Source organism: Megalops cyprinoides, chromosome 10 (assembly GCF_013368585.1).
Source record: "Megalops cyprinoides isolate fMegCyp1 chromosome 10, fMegCyp1.pri, whole genome shotgun sequence".
Taxonomy (NCBI): Eukaryota; Metazoa; Chordata; class Actinopteri; order Elopiformes; family Megalopidae; genus Megalops; species Megalops cyprinoides.
The window spans coordinates 13,035,499-13,056,034 of NC_050592.1; the positions used below are offsets into that span (position 1 = coordinate 13,035,499).

Consider the following 20,536-nt stretch of genomic DNA (forward strand, 5'->3'; position numbering starts at 1 on the left):
TATTTTATTTATGCACCTGTTCTGTTGCAGCCGCTATGATGTTAAGTTATTTATTCTGATGCTGCTTTTCAAGTGGCCAAAGAAAGATATCTTGACTGAAGGTGCTGACAATTTTTATGGCTTTATCATGAAATACAAATAGTCTTTATGAGCACATTCTGAAATACAGGAGTGCTTATCTTAATACTGTATGTCCCCACAATATGTTCCAAGCCCTCCTTCCCTTTGGTGATGTTTGTGGGGAATTTTTTTTTTTAAATTATTTATTTCTTTTTTTTTTTTGCATCAGAGCTGCCAGTCACTGATTTATAAACTGATGTAATACAATGTGCACTGTGGTGCAATTTGTTATACTAAGAACAATGAGGATCTGTGTAGCTTTGCCTTGTACAAAGTAAGCAAACAGACCTGTTACAAAGTGTTAGTTACTGGAGAAAAAAATTTGGTCTTGTTAATCTTGTGTCAACAATGTCTGCGTCTAAGTAAGGTCACATAGTAATGAGTTCTGTTTGATGCACTTACCCATTTTGAGGATATATCAGTTATCATCAACAAGATTAATTCCACCTTATTGCACAGTAGAAGCTTGTGGTGTTATTGGATACACTCCATGATTTTCTTACTGTTGAAAAACATCACGAGGAAAACCCACGAATTAATTCATGCTGTCTACATATCAATCATTTAAATCAATGGCTGGGTTTGTTTAAAAATGTTTCAAGTCTTTCATATTGGGAACTGCTGGCAATCTAGAAAAAAACAAGTAAGTAAATTAGTATCTTCTCTGGTTATGTAATCAATTTGCAAAAGATGTATGTTACATATTACCCCATATTACCCCAAATTTGAATTTAATACATTTGACACCCCCCCCCCCCCCCTAAAGAGCTACTTTCGGCAGATATAAAAGAACCAATTATCATGTATCCCAGTTTTCCACTGATTTGTTTCAGCATATCTCATCTGATGTCCTTTATCATTATGCAATTTCTGCTTTGCAAGTTGTATTTTAGTGTATAAATCACATACACACACAATTTAATGTCACTGGTTTTACATGCATGAACATGTGTAACATCAATTGACTGTATCCGGTGCAGTTGCTGAATATAACTGTCCAGCCATATTTTTTACGACTTGTTTTAAATTTGCATTTCCGTTGAGGTCTGCAGCTAACATGGGAAAGCGGCTGCGGGCTGGTGCACACGTGACTCCAGCGAAGGATTCCACATTTTTAGGTGTAGTCACGCAGAAGGGGGACGTAGAGCGTCTTGGACTTGTGTGTTTTGCTAGTATCGCGATCAATGGCTCGCCAGCTGCGGATTTTGAGAGAAGCGTCTTTGAATGCTTAATCCAGGCTACTGTATTTCAAATAGTTGAGGTAAGTTTTAATGCTATTTTTTAAAGAGTTGTACAGTCAGGTTGGGCAAGACAAAACTTGTAGTAATAGGAAATAGCAGTAGTAGGAAAGGAAAAGGTTGGAAACATTTACGTTTGTGTCAGGATGTGTTAAATCCAAATATTATTTTACAGCTTAACATCACTTCGTATTTTACTGTCCAGTTATTGCCAACACACTAAGTTAAGAATTTTAAGGTAAGTCATGCTTAATCAGGCGCAACTTCATATGTATTCATATAAGGATTTGTAACAGTACATGCGGTCCCTTAAACTGACGTATGATCTAAAGTAACGTGCTGGCCTACTCCATTATTGGATGCTTATAGTTAGACATTCCCTTTAGTCATTTAAATTTCGTCACGTTCAAAAATTTAAATAACAATACAGTAAGAAGAAGTATTAAAGCAATTCAGCCACGCAGGTACCTGTTTGTATGGTCACATTATTCTTATGTAATGTAAATGTAATTTCGCCCGAACCAGTGATGCAATTATTAGCACTGACAAATTATGCAACCACAATCATCTGTAACGAAATTCAATAAAATCTACTATGCTTGCCCTAAGATATTTCCTGTCTTACAAATCAGGTTCTATAGAACTGATATGTAGGACTATATATATAGGACTGATCATATTCACTGTGAAATCCATGTGAATTTGCAAATAAACGTGTAGAATCATCTTTATTAGATGGAATTGTAGTTATTATAAAGCTGACAGCATTTAGCCCAGTCTTTGGCTTATTAGATTTCAGCTCAGGCACCCAACTTTTAAGCAAAGCCAAAAACTTTACTCATACATTTTCTTAAGTCAAGATTCTGATAAATATAGAATGTTAACATGTCTACAGTTGTTTTTGACCTCATTTAGTTGACCCATTGTATCTAAAATTCATAATCTTTGTCTCTCAAAGCCAAATGCCAAGGCCCAACAGTTTTATTTTTAACCAGGCCCAGCAAAAGGAAAGATTAGAAAGCAGGGAAAAGCAAACCGCTGGATACAGACAGCATTGGATTTACACTTTGACTGTTGTTAACTCACACAGCAACTCACAGAAACCTCACAATGCAGTATACTCAGGCAGTAAGGTTTCCTGTCTTTTAACCCAAGAAAAACATTAGAGTGGAACATGGTGTTTGTCTGAACACAAATAATGGATCAGGAGTGGGTGAGGGTCAGGGAGTTTATTCACTTCCTCAGTGCTGTGTTTACAAATTTTATAGGACTGCTGAGTTACTTACAGCTGACTCCTTCAAATAATGATTAAACAGAAAGTTAGTGTGCAGCTGAACCCCCATGACTTGTGTGTTTTGGTTTGATTTCCATACACCCTTAGTGGCTTCTATGTTATTCTTATGCTTGTGATGTTTTTATAAGGGAAAAACTAAAGGACATTGTAGCACTTCACATATCATCAAGGTAGCATGTACTGTTTTTTGCAAACAGAAAAAAATGTTCCTGTGAGTCAATATTGCTTCATAAATTAATAAAACCTCCTTGTATAGCAAATACATAAAGTTATCTGGAAATTGTAGTTATAAATAATGATTGGGGCAGCAGTATAGCATATTGGTAAAGAGCAGGCTCATAACCTAAAGGGTGCCGGTTTGATTCCCCACTGGGGCACTGCTGTTGTACCCTTCGGCAAGGTACTTAACCCAGAACTGCCTCAGTAAATATCCAGCTGTATAAATAGGTAACATGTAAAAAAATGTAACCTATGTAAGTTGCTCTGGATAAGAATGCCTGCTGACTGCCAATAATGTAATGATTGACAGACAGATAAAATTCTCCCCCTTCCTGCTTAATACTGACACTACTTCTTCGCAAACCTTTTACAAAGTTTCTTATCTGCAAGCCCATGAGAATGGAGTCCCAGTTCACTCCAGTCTGTTCACAGCCTTGCAGAGGGCATAAAAATCAGAGAGACAGAGCCATAGAACCACAGAGGAAGAAAGGTTCCATAACAGGGACAGAGAGAAGACTAGAAACTGGAAGAGAGACATGAGGCTGGAGACATAGTTACAGAACAAAGCGTCAGTTCTATGCTTGGGTGGTTCCTGGCATGAAAGAGGTTGAGAAACACTGGTGTAGAAGCCTTGGTACAGACTGGTACACCCATAACCTTACTAAAAATATTTCTGTGCTGTCTGTGTCACTGGTATTATTTCCTGAGGAAACAGTCACGGCAGCAGCTTTAAAAGAGAAGTAGCCATCTGCTCACAGAAGGGTGCAGGATTTTTCTGCTACTGTTTTAAGTTTTAACCGCACATATTAACTTTTGAAGTTGACGAGAATTATCAAAGAACAGTGCTACGTTACGTTCCAGTGTTACATCTACATATTTTGATAAACCTTCTCATTTAAAATCAGAAATATTTTGACAGCAAACACTTCAAGATATTCAGCTAGCTGGCCTCCCAAGTGTCTTGGTCAGAAAGGTACTCATCTTGAGTGCATGCTGAGCCCTACAATTTGGCATTCATCCTGGCCATGTCACCAGATAGCATTGACCCCGAGTGCACAGCCAGGCATAGGGGTGGGTAAGTCAGCCAGTGTGTCCACATCTCACCACTTCGAGGCACCCTGTCATTCATCAGGCACCTGCAAATTACTCAGATGACATCAGTGGAGTAGTGGCTGTCCTCCACTTAGACTGACTTCACTGTGTTGCACTGTGTGACTTGTAATGTGGAATCAGCAAGTTAGCTGTGGGTATGGAGTGTCAAGAATGTGTTCATCTCAATGCATTGCTCCTGCCAACTGCCTGTCCGGATGTCGCGGTGATGTAAGTGATGTAAATGGTGATGTAAAGGGAAAAAGCTTTTTTAAAAATGTTGGTTTCATTGGAAAAGACCTGAAAAATCATGCTACGAGACATCATAGGTGTGAAAAATGCAGTGTAGGCCACTGATTTTTTTTTCCTCAGTTGTACAAGATGTTTGAAATGTGGGCTGTGGCACCAAAGTTGTGGTGCCCCAGTATTCAACAAACTGCCAGCAATGCACAGAAAAACCAATGTTTGAAGCTATACTATTGCCATTTTGTGAGTAGGACAATATCATTTTAGACAAGATTGAGAAAATACTCACAAAGAAGCTAGAGATGATCCTAACCCCTGGTAAAACTTGAAACGTATTACTGTAAAACACTAGGAAATTAACTTGGAGTTTACCTGCATCATGTGGGTCCTAAAAACGCATGCACACGTGGATGTTACAGATAAGATAAGCCACAGGTGGGCATGAATGAAGATTTATAAGGCGCTGTAAGGGATTCGCTCCAAGTAAATGAATCACAAACAAGCATGCTGTAATGATTTACCCCACTTATGTGTTTGCCAAATATTGATCTTTAATGAATTTTAGTTTGCTGTCAGTCACAGTAAAATGGGCTGTATAAACCATGTGAGGTGTGTTGATGTATCATCTGAATGACTTCAATCTTGTAAACTGCTACTGAGTTAATAGCATTTGGATCAGAGTGGCAGGAAGCTGAGGGCAGCAGGCTGTGGAGCATGGTGTGTGAAGCGCTGAATCACATGCTTGAGAGCTATGATTCACCTCTGGGAGCTGAAAAACACAAGCAGGTCTCAACACAGTCCACATTGTGGGAAACTGAAAAAAAAAACAAATTTGCAGGATCCACATATGAATGCTGAATACCACAAAGTTTTGACAACGAAATCACACTATGCATTTTTGATTTCAGAGAAAATGCATATTGTAGGGTGGTGGTAGCCTTATACTTTATATGGATACATTGTGTATATTTTAAGCACAGTGTGGCCACGTTTTCTCATTTCTCAGCGTATTGCCATGAAAGGTGTTACAGCAGCTGTCTTCAAATGCTTATAACACACTGTTTAACTTTTGAAAATCACATTTGAGTGGGCTGTATATGTAGGCCTGTCTGTCTGTGCGGATTGCTATGGAATTGTTGGGGTTGACACCTCACACATTTGAAGTTGGTGTCTGTATGGATACAACTATGGTATTTAGGATGAAGCTATGCCTTACTGGTATCACAATAAGGACAGAAAAAAAACTTTTCTGATTGTTGTCTTTATTTGTTTACATTTACATTTATTCATTTAGCAGACGCTTTTATCCAAAGCGACTTACATTTCTTTACAGTTACAGTTCTTTACAATGTTATCCATTTATACAGCTGGATATTTACTGAGGCAATTGTGGGTTAAGTACCTTGCCCAAGGGTACAGCAGCAGTGTCCTAGCGGGGATCAAACCAGCAACAAGTCCTGCTCCTTAACCACTATTCTACACTGCCACTGTTCCAGGACTTTTTCCCCTCTATTCAACTGGAATGCAAAAAACTCACAATGATACATTTGTTGAAAATCTATACTCCCTGTAATCCAGGCAGTGCAGATGAACACTTCACAATATGAAGGTTTGAAGATGACTAGGGTGGTCATTTAATACAGATGGATAGCTATATGGACCTAGAGTAAAGGAAATTTTGAAGTAGAAGTAGAAGATTGAAATTCAACACACCTGTGAATGGGATCTGAATGGTTCTCTTGTGAAAAGAAGGCATTGTTTGAAATAGAAGTAGTAACAAGAAATTGTTAAGTGCCATGCCTTGGCAAGGCTGAATCAGTCCAAATACGGAGATGTAATTTGGCAAATGGACTTGGAGCAGTTTTAAAAGAGGAAGTGCTGGAGGAGACCAAGAAATCTCATCCCTCATTATTTGCAAAAAATAACCAATTTTGATTGTCTTGACCTCTTGGATTTTTTTAGAATATCATTTTTTATTCCAGGAATATGTGTGTGTGTAAGGAGGCCAAATTGTTATTTAATGGTGGGAAGGAATGGCAGTGGTAAAGCCTACACAGCAGACAATGCGGTGCATGTTTTATATTTCCCAAATGGAAAATTGACAACTTGGCGTGCATGACATTATGTATAAATCTAGCATTAACTGGCATGTGAATGTCTATTAAATTAAGGCTTTGGTTTCTATTTGTCTTCACAGATCAAATGGGTGGACACAAGGAGATGATGGGCATTGTGTTAGTCAGTCTTTTCCTCAGTCTCCAAGCCTCTCTGCTGGCTACTTCAGAGAAAACCATGTGCTTTATATCTCGTGACCGCCGTTTTGCGGACTGCAGGGGACACTATCTAGATCGAGTCCCTACGGAAGACCTCCCTCCCTCTTTGGAGGAAGTTGACCTGTCCCACAATGCACTGCAGCAGATCCGCAGCAGTGATTTTTCACATCTCCACCGCTTGCGTGTCCTCCAGCTTCAGTACAACAACATTTCCCTGATCGAGGATGATGCCTTCCGCTTCAACCTCCTCCTGGTGGACCTCAATATCTTCAACAATTCCTTGACAGATATACCCGCCAAAGCCCTGAAGCCACTCTTGAAGCTCCAAAGCCTAGAAATGTCCAATAATTTCTACAAAAGTGCCACTCTAGATGAGGTGTTCTCCACCCTCACCCATCTGAAGGTGTTGTCAATGGGTGGTCCCTTTATCCCCAGTCTGAAGAAGGGAGATTTTCAAGCTATTCGCACAATCTTCTTGGAGAAGTTTGCCATTAAAACTGCATCCAGTCTACTGGACTATGAGCCAGGGTGTCTCAAGTTCATCCAGACTAAAAACATGTGGTTTGATGTGGCCTTGGACAAAAGGCCAGATGCTCTGCCCATGATGCTAGGAGATTTGGTTAACAAGACTTTCGCTGTGCTGCGTTTCCGTAATCTTTTTGAATTTGAGTACTACTCCGATAAGGTGGACATTTTCCACGGTTTGGCAGATATTAAGACACATCATCTCATTTTCCACCGTGGCAAGTTCAATGAAAATCTGCTGAGGATGGCTCTAATGAACATACAAATGTCTCTCATCAAAGGCTTAGGACTTATGTCTATTGATTTTGCTCGATCACCGACGTTTGTGGATGATGGTAACCGTTCCAGTGTGACAGATCTTGCCTTGGATATCCTGGTCCTGAGGTTAGTCCCTTAATTCCTCTGTTATGCTCAAGAATTGCCATGTCTTGCTGTTTTGTTAGTAAGCCCCCTTTCATAAAATGCTCATTTTCTCGCAGTCTGAACTGTTGAGTACTCTGCTACTTGCACGCTATGTAGATGCATGTAGCACATGGTCAAGCTGAATAAAAAAGGAAGTTCTTGGTATGAATATGTTGACCTACATGAAAAGGAAAAAAATTTTATATCAAAAAATACTGCCACTGATTTTATGTAAACTCTTTGTCCTGTATCTATTGAATCAGGACTTTCATGCCTGTACGTATATACTAACATCCTTACCAACAGGTTTTTTGATGTATTTCATTGTGGTGAAAAGTCATACGATTAATAACCATAAAGACTAATCATAGGATTAAAAGCTTACTTGTTTAAAGGTATTACAGGCCTCCTCTTACATAATGGGAACATATTTTAAATACACTGCAACTTGGATTGGATGGACTTTTAATTAAATCTGTTCTGCTATGTTTCTCTGACTTTTCAGTGACATCACTAATCCAGACATTTTGCGGTTTGACTGGCGCTTCACCTGGTTCAGCAAGGTCCGCCATTTGGTCATTACGAATGTCAACTTCAACTTTGTGCCCTGCGATGCTTGGGATGAGTTAGAAATGGCGGAGGTGCTGGATGTCTCCAACAACCGACTGCAAGACCACTACCTCTACAACAAGAAGTGCCAGTACAGCACCTCTATGACATTCCTTCATACTTTCAACTGCAGCAACAACCAGTTGAGCAGCCTTACTGATATTGCATCTCTAATGGGAAAATTTAGTCAGCTGAAGGTGTTGGATCTCAGTTATAATCAGCTAAGCTCTACAGCGAGTGCCTGCACTTGGAAGTCAAATGTCACCAGGATGATCCTTCACCACAACAACTTTGTCAGCAGCACTCTCAGTTGTCTGCCTACTACAGTGCAGTACCTGGACCTCTCCTACTGCAACCTGGACCAAGTAGACATGGAATACTTCTCACAAGCTACCAACCTCAAGGAGCTTCTCCTTAGCGGCAACAAGATCAAATTTATCCCCTCTGAATGGAGTAACCCAAACTTGGTGTACCTAGCCTTGGATGGGAACTCCTTTGGACTCATTAGCATGAGCTCTTTCAAGAGTATGCCGAGTTTATCCAGCCTGAAAGCAGGCAATAACCCTTACCACTGCACTTGTGACCTTCACACCTTCATTCAGGAGACCAGAACCAAAGGGAAGGTCAACATCACAGACTGGCCAGACAATTACAAGTGTTATCACCCCGAAGCCTTTCTCAACACAATGGTTGCTAAGTTCTTCCCTGGTCATATAGCCTGTGATATTAAACTGGTCATCATTATCTCTGTAGCAGCCACTACTGTTGTTGTGCTAGCTATAATGGGATTGTGCTATGTCTTTGATATACCTTGGTACACTAAAGCCACCTATCAGATCCTCAGAGCTAAATATCGGGCCCACCAGGAAGGTGCTGGATTGTCACAGGTCTATGCTTATCATGCCTTCATCTCCTATAGCCACTGGGATGCCGATTGGGTGAGGGACAAGTTGTTGCCTTGTCTGGAGAATAATAAGCCCCCCTACCATCTCTGTATCCATGAGAGAGACTTTATGCCGGGCAAGTGGATCATTGATAACATCATTGAGAACATTGAGAACAGCCGGAAGGTAAGGGCCCCTGCATCTGTATTGGATCAAAAGTAAGAAATAAAAACATTTATCTCTTTTTGCACCAGTTCTGACAACACCTGTGTCAAACAGTAAGACACTATGAAATATTCCAACCCTGCTGTTATAAGAAGGTACCAGAGTTTTTTCTGTTTTCTTGCATGTATTTCAAAGCTCCAGCTCCAAGTGGTTGATACAGCCTTATTTTCAAGCCACTTGTTAAACTCAATTAATCATTATCAAGTCAAATGCCTAGACATGAAGATTGTCAGCGATATATATGTCTGTCAGTATCAGGTTTATCTTGCGTGAGCACAGAGAAAGTATTGTTAAAACTAAGAAGTTAAAACTAGGCACAGCATGTGAAATAAGCAAATGAATCAAATAAAGAGGAGCATGTGAAAGTCACACATATAGTTTAGTGAAATTTTTTTTGACTAAATTTAATCATTGTCAGTTGGTTTACAGTCTCACATTTCTCTCAGTATTTGCTGAATTGGTAACAATTAACAAGGTTGTTTGATCGGGAAATAACTTTTCAGATTTATCCCAGAATTTATCTGAAGACATTCTTTTCCTTTCCTTTGAGTACTGTTTGTATTGGTTCAGTTTTACAATCCTTGATGTTTTTTTTTTATTCTTCTTATTCTTCATTCTTGGCTCATAGCTTGAATGGTCAACTTTTTGCTTAGCCAACATCCTGCTGCTATTTTAGGCTTTCTTTTCCCCCTGCATTTTTTGACAAAGGATTCCCCCTCTCCTGCATGGATCTCAGACTTTCATTTTCTGTGGTTTTGTGATTTTAAATGCCAGTCCTGTATCTTGTGTACATAGTTCAATGATGTAGATTGATTCAGGTTCTGGGACAATGCATACATCTGTCAGTATGCATTGTCCCAGGCAGATACTTATATACTTTGTGACTCAGATTAATGCTTCTTTATGTTGTTTGTGCATCTGTGTTTGATTTCCTCCTTCCTTAACATCAATTCATTGTTTCACATCCATGAACTATTCGTAATAGGCCACTAACTGTATAATTAGGGGTGGCTGTACTGATTGCTCTAAGGTTGCTGAGATCCAGGTGCCTACAGGTATGCCTGGAGAATAACAATGTCTCTGTTTCCTCTCCCAGGTCATCTTTGTGTTGTCACGACACTTTGTCAACAGCGAATGGTGCAACTATGAGCTCTACTTTGCCCATCAGCGAGCCATTGGAAAAACATTCAGTGATGTCGTCCTGGTGGTTAAGGAGCCCATTGACCCTGACTCTCTGCCCAACAAGTACTGCAAGCTGAAGAAGATGCTGAGCACTAAGACCTACCTGGAGTGGCCCCAGGAGGCTAAGCAGCAGGCCTTCTTCTGGGCTCAGCTGAAGAGCGTGCTGGGCAAACCTGGTGTCACCAGAGACCGACTGGCCAGTACAAGGAGCCAGCTGTCTGAGGCTGATGCATCTGTGGTGGAGCTTCCGCTGGAGGACAGAAGGCCTGTGGAAAGGGGTGAGGTCCCCCCTGAAGTCTTCATGGAAGCCAATGACCTCTCTGCCATTAATGCAGAAAGTAACAACCACAGACCTGTCCCTGCAATAGTGGCATGAGGTAGCATGTGACTGTGTTACCGTATCATTCAATAGCCATCTCATCCCAAAACCTTTGAGGTGGTGAAATGACCAAAGAGGTTGTTTCAAATTTGTATGAGTGTGCTTTTGGGGATCCTGAATGAAGGCTGACAACCTGTCTGTCTTTCTTGACACACAGCAGTGACTGTAAGCCATCTCATCCCTGCTCTTGTCATTCCACTCTTATTGACGCTTTTAAAAGGAAATACTGGAGGTGCAACTTGCTCCTAAACTTTCCATTCAAAGACTTCCTTGTGGTCGCAGCTCAGCAAGCTTACTCACGTCTGTCGTGGATTTGAAAAGGATCACATGTTTGCAGCTCAGTGACTTAGTGGTTTGGGTTCTGCCCCGTGAGCTGGAGAGTATCTCTCTTGGTATGTAAGCGTGCCTTTTTTCTACAACTGTAATTGTCCTTCTGCCAGCTCCCAAACCACAAACCATCTGAGATATTACATCACATATTTGGGGTGTTTTTAAGCAGTTTAGGAAAGTGTTTCTATGGAGACACAATTATGGGTAAAAAGCCAAATTACAGAATTGTATGGTAAATAATACTCAGCTTGTTTCCTAGAAACATAAAAAGATGTATAAGTGAGGAGACAGCCACAAAACCTGAAAACCAAAATGCCTGAATTCTCACTGTAGTGAGTTTTTGACTGGGACCACCGCAATGTTCAACTTTTCCTGAACATTAGAAATAAAACATTTATGTAATCCTTTGATATATATATTCCATGCCACATAAATGAGGTACATGTTTTATTGAAGTAAGTGACGAGCATTGTTGCAAAGATGTTTTACGCCCTGAGAGTGTGAGAATCACGGCTTTTGTTACACAGTGTATTAAAAAATTTGTTATACGTTGTGGTATATATGAGTGGTACATGGTGTATGTAGTGAATGTCCACACATACTTCATAGTCAGATCCACTTGGATCCTCCTTTTTGTGACACTCTGTGTTGTGATTTCAGGCCAGATTAACTACCAAATTCTTAGTTGTGTTGTTTGGGCTAAAACAAAACATTGTATTAATTATTGTAAGATATCGATAAGTTATGTCTTTTTTCATGTCTTCTGTTTACATTATTTTCCATGTATTTGCCTTATATACATATATCACATTTACTTCATTCTCATTATCAAAGTTAAAAGGCTGTTAGTGAAGAAATGTTAATGAAGTTTTGTCTCAGCCTATTTTTAATGTTAGATGTTGAAATTACTTGATTATTAATTCTGATTTTAACCTAATAATTAATTGGTCATTAGGATCTTTCCTTTATACCATTCATGATGGAAACTTTCATTAACCACAGTAAAACAAGCCCCTGTGAAATACAAGACATAATTGTAATGCACATTCAGTCTCCTGCAATTCACCACGATACTCACTAGATGGTGCAAACAGCCAGTCACTCAGAGGTTTTTGTTCATAAAGGATTGTATTTGAGAGAGAGAGAGAGAGACAGAGACAAAGATCTGAGGAAACTGATGGATCAAATTCTTTCCTCCTCATAAATGTTTGGACAAACATTTTCATGTACTCTTGAAGGGAATGCCAATATGCTTTATTTCAAACTGGGATATAATTGTGGTTTATAGCAATCTCTGCAAATTAGAAAGTAAATGAGAAACCATATCTGGTCCAGCAATCAGCTAGGACATTTAGTGAGGCTCACAAACCCTTTGTTTTATTTTACAGTTCTTCCATTCAATATACCAATGCTGTGTCAGTTGGTACTTAATTATCGTAATAATAATAATGATATTAATATGGTTAGTACATGGCAGGGTAATCTCATCCTGGATTGGCTGGTGAGGTAAAAAAAAACCCTGATTGTCTGAGTAGATGAAGTGATGCTACACAGTGTATTGTAAAAATATACATATGTACATAGTTATACATATATGCATACATTATGGTAAACAAAAAGCAGCACAGTGCTTTCAAGGGGTGAAAAAGCAATCAGGCATCTGCTGTTCTGCTGTATTTTATTATTGTACTGAGTTCAGCGTGTATTTTACAGGCTGATGATATTCTGTGCTTATGTTTCCATGTGTCACTGTTACATTTTTTTTTTTGGATTGTTTTGTTACATTTTTTAAAAAGATTCTGACAAGCTGCAAAACGAACATTTATTTTTCTGATCATGCACACACATTTCTTGAATCAATATCTCATGTTCCCAAAACTATTAACACCGAAGAGGCTTTTGATTTTACAGAATTTCACAGATGTTCAGAAAAATGAAACACTGCCTTGAAATTACCACTTCTCAAAATTAAATATTTGCCTAAAAAAGTATGCATGTATGCCATTATAGAAACACCTGTTACTGAGCTCCAATTTCATACTGGTGGAATAAATTAAAAACCTCACACAGTTCCTGTGAATGCACCTGTGTTTTAAGCCTGATCATGTGATTTTACAAATGGCCTGTTAAATACACACAAAATTGACACACAAATACTGTAATATATCAAGCAAAAGTTTATTTTTTCCAAATACATTTTATTCAGCCATAGCAAGTGAAAAACCACGCTGTATATACTATCTGTAAGCACAAAGGATAGGTGCCAAGAAAAATAACTTCCTCCCCTCAAAGTACTAAATTATTATTTTTTAAAAATCAGCCTGCAAGTTGTTCCTGATTCCTGTCAGGCTGCTGATTTTCAACAACAATGCAAGCAATGTTTTTCCTGGCCAAGAAATGATGAATAAAGCACATGGTATAGAAGATTAAACCCCTGGCGGGCGTCTGCAGCTTAATCTCCACGCACCTCCTCCAACTGCCTGATGAAGTTTCAATCGCTGGTAGAGATTGCAATCATACAACTTCAGATACCATGCTGGAGAAAACTCAAATCAAAGAAGGAGGACTATGGTGGCAACAAATTACTGAAAAACATGGACGATTGTCAAACTATGGATCAGCGCAGAATGATGGAAAATGGCACTGTCCCAAATTATAAGATACATGGTTTGCTCTGACCCCTCTTGCTCTGTCTAGTGAAGGGATGAGATGGTAGTGGAGTGAATCCAGAAAAGCAAGCAGAGGCTTAAGAGGGTTTAAAGACATTTTGATCTAAGGACTTATGCTTAAATGCTTGATTGCTTTATTTCCTAGGCACCAACTTCATTATTTGTACTTGTGTATGTATGATTTTCTTTCCAAATTTTTAAAAAAATATATTTTTGGCCACTGTAAAGAATCTAAAACATAAGTTAGTGTTGATTTGTGTAACACTTTTTGGGTCACTTTTTTACGTTGTTTGTAATGATAAACTTTAATGTAGTGATCTGAGAATGTTGTACAAATTCAAATGTAGACAATATTTGAGAGGTCAAGCTGGTCATGATTTTTCTTCCAGTTTCACAGATACAAATTAAACCAATTCACAGTTTTTTTTTACTGTTACTTTAATGCTTTTTTGGCATAACGACTTGATGTTTTGACTACAGTCATCTCCTTTTTATAATATAAATGGTGACTCAACAATTAAGGATGAGAGATATGATTATGGTGAAGAAGCAGCAGTTTATCCTTCTATTTCCAATGCCTCGCTATACCGTAATTAGAGATGGGAGGTTTAGTTTCCTCGACAATGGAGAAAGCTCGGTTCTCTTTTTCTAGGTCACCCGGGCCGACTCCACAGGGTTGCGATCACCCCGGCAACATGTGCAGATGCAGCTTCTGTTGACGCGTAACCTACCCTCGATGAATGATTTCCGCCGAGCCCCGTTTGTTGTTGTAGTGTCTGGTCGCCTGGGGATAGGGAAAGCAAGATACTTAGTGATACAGAAAAGAAGCAGAATGTTAATATTAATGGTACAACACATACTTAACGGATGAACTCTGCCTTCCCTTTGCATCCATACGCCACAGCTGTAGACTTTTTCCACACAAAGGGGCATTAGAGAGTTTTTTGCATTTGGCAGCATGCTAGACTTAGGCATAGCCACCGGTTTATCATTGCTTTTGCTTATCAAAACCTTGTGGTTTCACCTGCCAGTTGCATAAATTTCCTCTACTGAGGCTTCATTTTATTCGCATAAAAGCGATAGCACTGAAAAAAGACACCATCAGAGTGTGCAGTATGACTGATACAGCCAACTGTCTGTAACTGCGTATATTTACATATCTGTTGCAGGCAAAGACATATAAAATGTATTTGAATGTATTCAAATACATTTTATAATTCCATTTTAAATGTAGTGAATGTCAAGCGTTCATTAACCCTGACCACTCCTTCTGTGAATTAGGAATACACTAGATCAGGAGATCTGTTGCTAGGCATACAATTGTCTTTCTTCTGTAATCTCATCGACACCAAAATTATGTAATTGAGAATCAAAATTTGAATTCATCATATTGATTATGAAAAAAGAACTTGGTCCATCCATTATGTGTCATTTGCCACTCATGCTGGCTTCCAAGCCAAAACACTTTATATATACACTGTACATATTAGATGGTTGTGTAGAAAAATCATATAATCACTTTTGGCCAATATATATTTGAGTATGATAATATTAAGTTTTAAGATGTGAAGGTAATCAAAGTATGCAAAAACTGAGGTTATGCTTATAGAACAGAAGCTCCAGCACGTCAATATGCATTATGGCTGTCACACCATGTGACAGTTCTAATTCATATGTCAATGGATTTTCTGTTATGAATATAATTTGAAGGTTATACAGATGACAGATAAAAGTACATATTTTAATATACATAGACATAGTTTTGCCATATGCAATATGATTTAAATATGGCTAACATGGCATGTGATCCAACCAGCTGTAATTCACATAGGCTTCACCAGAAACTACCTGCAAATCTTTAGGATTATGGGGAAATAGTCTTCAGACACATTTGCCATGCAATATTGCCATGACACCAAGCGTGCAACCACATTCTAATTCACAAAATAAAATGATGAAATCATCAATGATATGTCATATCATTAATCACCATGGAGGATTTGGTTGTTAGGGCATGTGTCTCAACCAACTGCCAATTCAAAGCCATTACAGTATATCAAAGTGGTTTTGCATAATATATTTCTTTGGTATAAAGGTTTTGGAAATGACTGAATAGGGGAAATATATATAACCATTGTGACACCATAAGAGGTGTTGCATGAGCAGAGAGAGTTGCTCCTATATTTTTTGGGCCTAGGAGCCCTTCAGGATCCTGGACAGCAGTGACATCACAAACAGTGCATACACCAGCAGGTCATGAACACCAGTATTGTTTGGTGTTTTCATTGGGAATAGTATAAAGGCACAGCCTGCAGTGCCATTAGGGAGAGACATTTGTGTAGATAACATCTGTGTATGGTAATCAGCTAAGTAAAAGTGTTCTCCCAGCCTCTGCGGGAAGCCCAGCTTTGTGTAACCCAAGTTCAGTTTGGTTTATGAGAAGAATGCATGTCTAAAATGCTTTGTTGAGTTTAAATTTGCAATAATGTGTTATGAAAACGTTTGTGTTTCTTTTCAAATGTGAATTTTGTGTTTCAATTACCAGGGATATAGACACTATAGTTGATGTACTTATCCTGAGCTCGGCCACATTGCCCATTACTGCAAAGTAGCATACTGAACTTTCAGCACTTTTAAAGGGCAACTTACTGTTTTAAAATCGTTTAAGGGCGTGGGGTACCTGACGCCTCATGGCATGGGGATGAATTGGTGAGTCAGTAATGTACTGCACTAAAGGACTCCTGAGTTTTGTTTTCATGGTATATTTATAGAGGATGCCCTCGAGACGTATTGCACATCCTGATTTTGCACTGACGCCAGGAGAGTCAGCCCTATGGTAACGGCAACTGACTACAATGGGATTATTTGTATGTTTACGTATTGCAGAGCAGTCGGTGTACCTCAGTGACCTATCTGGAAAGGAAAACACAACTAGACGACAAGGACTGAATTCATGAAAGACACGATAAAATAAATCACCACATAAACGGGCCAAAAATATGAAATGTTTGCCTGAGGGACGGACGCAATGTATTAGCCGGTATCGTTGCGATGGTTTTGCTACATGCAACAGAAGCTTGAGCTTCCACAGAAAATGGGATGTTTATTAGTTCCAAATCATCCCTAATAAATTCACTCACCTGCTTGTTGGCCACGAAGGGAATTTCACCCATCACATGATGCACAACATGGGCGAAAATCAGCTATAATAAAGACACTGGAGCACTCTTATTATGTTTAAGGAAATTCTCACGCAGTTGTACAGTCGTAGCATTGTATGGTAGCACCATTCTTATCAGTCTATCCTGAAATCATCCTTAACCTAATCTAAACGGAACATTTAATGACAGTGAAAACCACGTCCTGGGAGGGAGGTGCCTCGCTCTGATGTTCTCGTCAGGTGTGCAGCTGCCTTATAATGAGGTGGAGGAGATTTCCAGACACTTTCAATTGGGAGTTGACGTCGTCTGAACCTGTGGGGTGAGTCACTAATGCAGTTTCGGCGATATGTGCCTACCACATGATTCTAAATTGATTATATTTTGTTTGCGTGGCATAAATAGGGTAAAAAAAAAAGTCTTACACAAATGTACATAATGGTAGATACAATCATTATTATAAAATTTCAGTCGTCGCATGTTTTATTTCATTTATATAAATTTTGCTTTTACGGTCATTCTGTGATATATCTCCTTATTACAACCAGCAAAATGCAACACGTCAGACAAAGAAGCGGTCAGTCCAGTGATGGTGAATATATACGATTGTTAACAAATCGACAACTTCTGAGGTTGACAGTAGACGGTAATGTTTTAAGTTTGACCTTTATGTGGCAGAATTCTGCATTTGAACAATAAGGAAGTAATGCAGCATAGATTGGTTGTTAAACCACTGTTTTAAGAGTTCCTGAATTTTACTGCAAGACTAATTCTTGCTTATTTTATTTTTTTTTTTTAACTTTTTTTAATCCTGAATCTCAAATTCACAGCTAGTTTTGTTCATGACTTGACTGAATGTAATTTTATCCTTATAGTAGCGTGTAAACATTTGGCCTATAAACCTCCTCAGACATGGCTTCATGTGTTTTCTGTTGAGATACTAGATACGCCTATTTGAACCCCCCACCCCCCACAAAAGAGTGATGTACATTATTGATGATGGCCATCACTCTGTGGATGGAAATTGGCAGCAAAAAGACAGATCCTTTTGTGGGAAGGAGCTCAGCTTTATAGACTGCTGTTGCAAATCATTGGATTGTAGCTGGTTGCATACACGCACATAAACCATTGTCCCATCGGCGTTCTCTGTGCCACATTGTGGCACACTTTAACCTTTCTAATTCTGCCTAGGTAATCCATAAGAATAAAGAAAATGGTTTCACAACTGGAGGATGCAATGGAAAACCTCATCAAAGTTTTCCACAAGTACTCCTCAAAGGAGGGTGACAAGTGCAAGCTGAGCAAAGCAGAGCTGAAGAATCTTTTGCAGGGGGAGCTTTCTGAATTCTTGGCGGTAAGTTTGAAAAGTGAAGAAAAGGAGAACTTACGGTAGCAAAAAAGTACTATTATCACTGCAGATGGAACTGAACATTAGTTCAGTTCTGTGTCTCCTTTCCTTGTGTACTCATGCCCAATATTTACACTTTTAGAATTTAAAATTATTGGAATCTTCTCTGTAGTCATATCTCTCCCCCTCCAATCCCTCAGGCCAGTAAAGACCCGATGGTGGTGGAAAATATCATGAAAGACCTGGATGAGAATCGTGATGGTCAGGTGGACTTTCAGGAATTCGTGGTCTTGGTGGCAGCACTGACTGTGGCCTGTAATGAATTCTTCATACAGAACAGCAACGAATGAATCATCCATGACATAACTGTAACCCCCCTCCCCTTTAATAAACAAACCTTTCAGTTCAGACTTTGGTGTTAGAGGGGGCTGTTCAGGTTTGGTAATGTATTTCTAGTCTCTGATGCTGTTTGTAATGGATCTTCACGGCCTTCCTTCTAATGTGAATAAAAGCAAAAAGAGTCATGATCAAAGTTGCCTTAAGATTTGTGGGGACAAAACTGTCTGAATGCTTTAAATGTTTATGCATAACATTTTTGTAAGCATATTCAAAGTTAATTTAACTTGATAAACTAATATGCATACATTTACATCAGCTCTTGCATGTAAACTCTCCAAAAACCTGCTTTGCTCTGAATGTATACTGTTTCAAAGGCCTTGCTCATTGTATCAGTGGTATAATCAGTTTCTGTACTAATATGTTATCTCTTGACCAATATACAGCTTCTTTTACCTTAAGATCCAGGTTCCTCTTCTCAGCTTTGCAGGGCCCAATGTCACAGAGGACCTGTGCAATACTTTGTGACCTGAAGGTTGTCTAAGTAATTATCTTGATTGGGTAATTGAGCGTTTACAAGAAACAAGGCAGAAGATACTAAGGTTAAACTGCAGTCCCCTGTAATTTCATACAGGAGGTAAATGGTCTGCCAGTGCCTTGACAGTACCTTAATTATGTAACAAAATTATTTATTCAGTGTGCAACCCTTGATGGTGTGAACTTACACCCTCTTAAATACCCATGTAGCTGTAATACCATCTAATGGCCAGTAATGGGGTGATACTTTTACACATTATTAAAAGTAAAAGTAAAAACAATACATTTTTTCTTTTTCAGTATTAAGACAAATAATCCAATGTGGTGAAATTACAAGAAAATCTAAATCTAAAAATCTTAATGCAAATAGACTTTTGTGAATTTGCAACAGAAGCATTTCCTCCCGATTAATCAAATATTCTGTTCTATATGGATCTGTCTTCAGAAGAATGTTACAGACCTATGATAACCTAAATTATAATGTAAGTGCAAAGGAAGGGGCAAATGGATAAATGGATGACATGTAAGACAAATTGTGTGACCTAGTTGGAGGTCCAGTCTTGATTAGTAGTCTGTTTAAATTGGTACATCATTTAGTCAGTGCACCAGTCTAGCTACAATATACACAACATAGTCCTCAGCAACATCAACCTAGAACATGTTTATTGCTAAGCAAAACCTGTTGTATGATGCTGCAGGTCAGCCAGATCCAGGAGGATATGATACTGAGAGACATGTGACCAATAAAAAAAATTATATGGCCCTCTGAGTTAAGTGTTGATTAGCTTCAGAAAGCCTTTAAAAGTGACCTAGCCAAGTGACCTGAACTTACTTTTGGCTGTTTTGCCTAATTTACAAGTGTTGTTTTAATTCAAATGACTAATTATTAGTAGTAATTAGTTTGTTAGTGACTAAGTAAATGCTCTTCTTCAGAGCAACTTACACGGCTGTCAACAAGACACATTAAACACATTTTGCAGGAGCAACAGGTACAAAGGTGCTGAATACCTACTGATGATAAATAAGCATATCCAGAAACAACATTGTTATCAACATAGTTTGCCAGCATATAGTAATTAACAATTATTACTACAAGGAAGGTAGACACAAAGTGTAAGTTTCCACACAAAGTTTAACAATGATCTAAAACAGCAATATTATATAATCGTGTTCATAAGAGCAAGGTCATGTTGTGTTATACCATGCTCTAAGTCTAACTACTACTAACTATGATCTGCAAAAGCTGCATTACATGATCAAATTGGACCAATCACATACTGTGCTTGGAGGTAGGTACAGATGTGTGTCTGCGTGTGCATAAATGTATTTTGTCATCACTTACAAATTGCCGATTCCTTTTTGCTTGATTGTGTCTAATGTGATGTGTTGCCCTTCACAGTACTATTTTAATTGTAGTGAATAGATCAGGTTGCATTAAATATTTTTGATCACATTTGAGCTTAAATCAATTGC

At 38.8% G+C, this 20,536-nt stretch overlaps 1 protein-coding gene across 1 annotated transcript; it reads left to right on the forward strand.

The window, feature by feature from the left end:
• Nucleotides 1-1,275: 1,275 nt before the first annotated feature.
• tlr18 (toll-like receptor 18) lies at nucleotides 1,276-18,674 on the forward strand. Its single transcript, XM_036538689.1, has 6 exons — nucleotides 1,276-1,381; nucleotides 6,404-7,388; nucleotides 7,912-9,085; nucleotides 10,221-10,679; nucleotides 18,041-18,196; nucleotides 18,391-18,674. The coding sequence occupies exons 2-6, from the start codon at nucleotides 6,409-6,411 to the stop codon at nucleotides 18,538-18,540; spliced, it is 2,919 nt and encodes a 972-aa protein (XP_036394582.1). The 5' UTR covers nucleotides 1,276-1,381; nucleotides 6,404-6,408; the 3' UTR covers nucleotides 18,541-18,674.
• The last annotated feature ends 1,862 nt before the right edge of the window (nucleotides 18,675-20,536 follow it).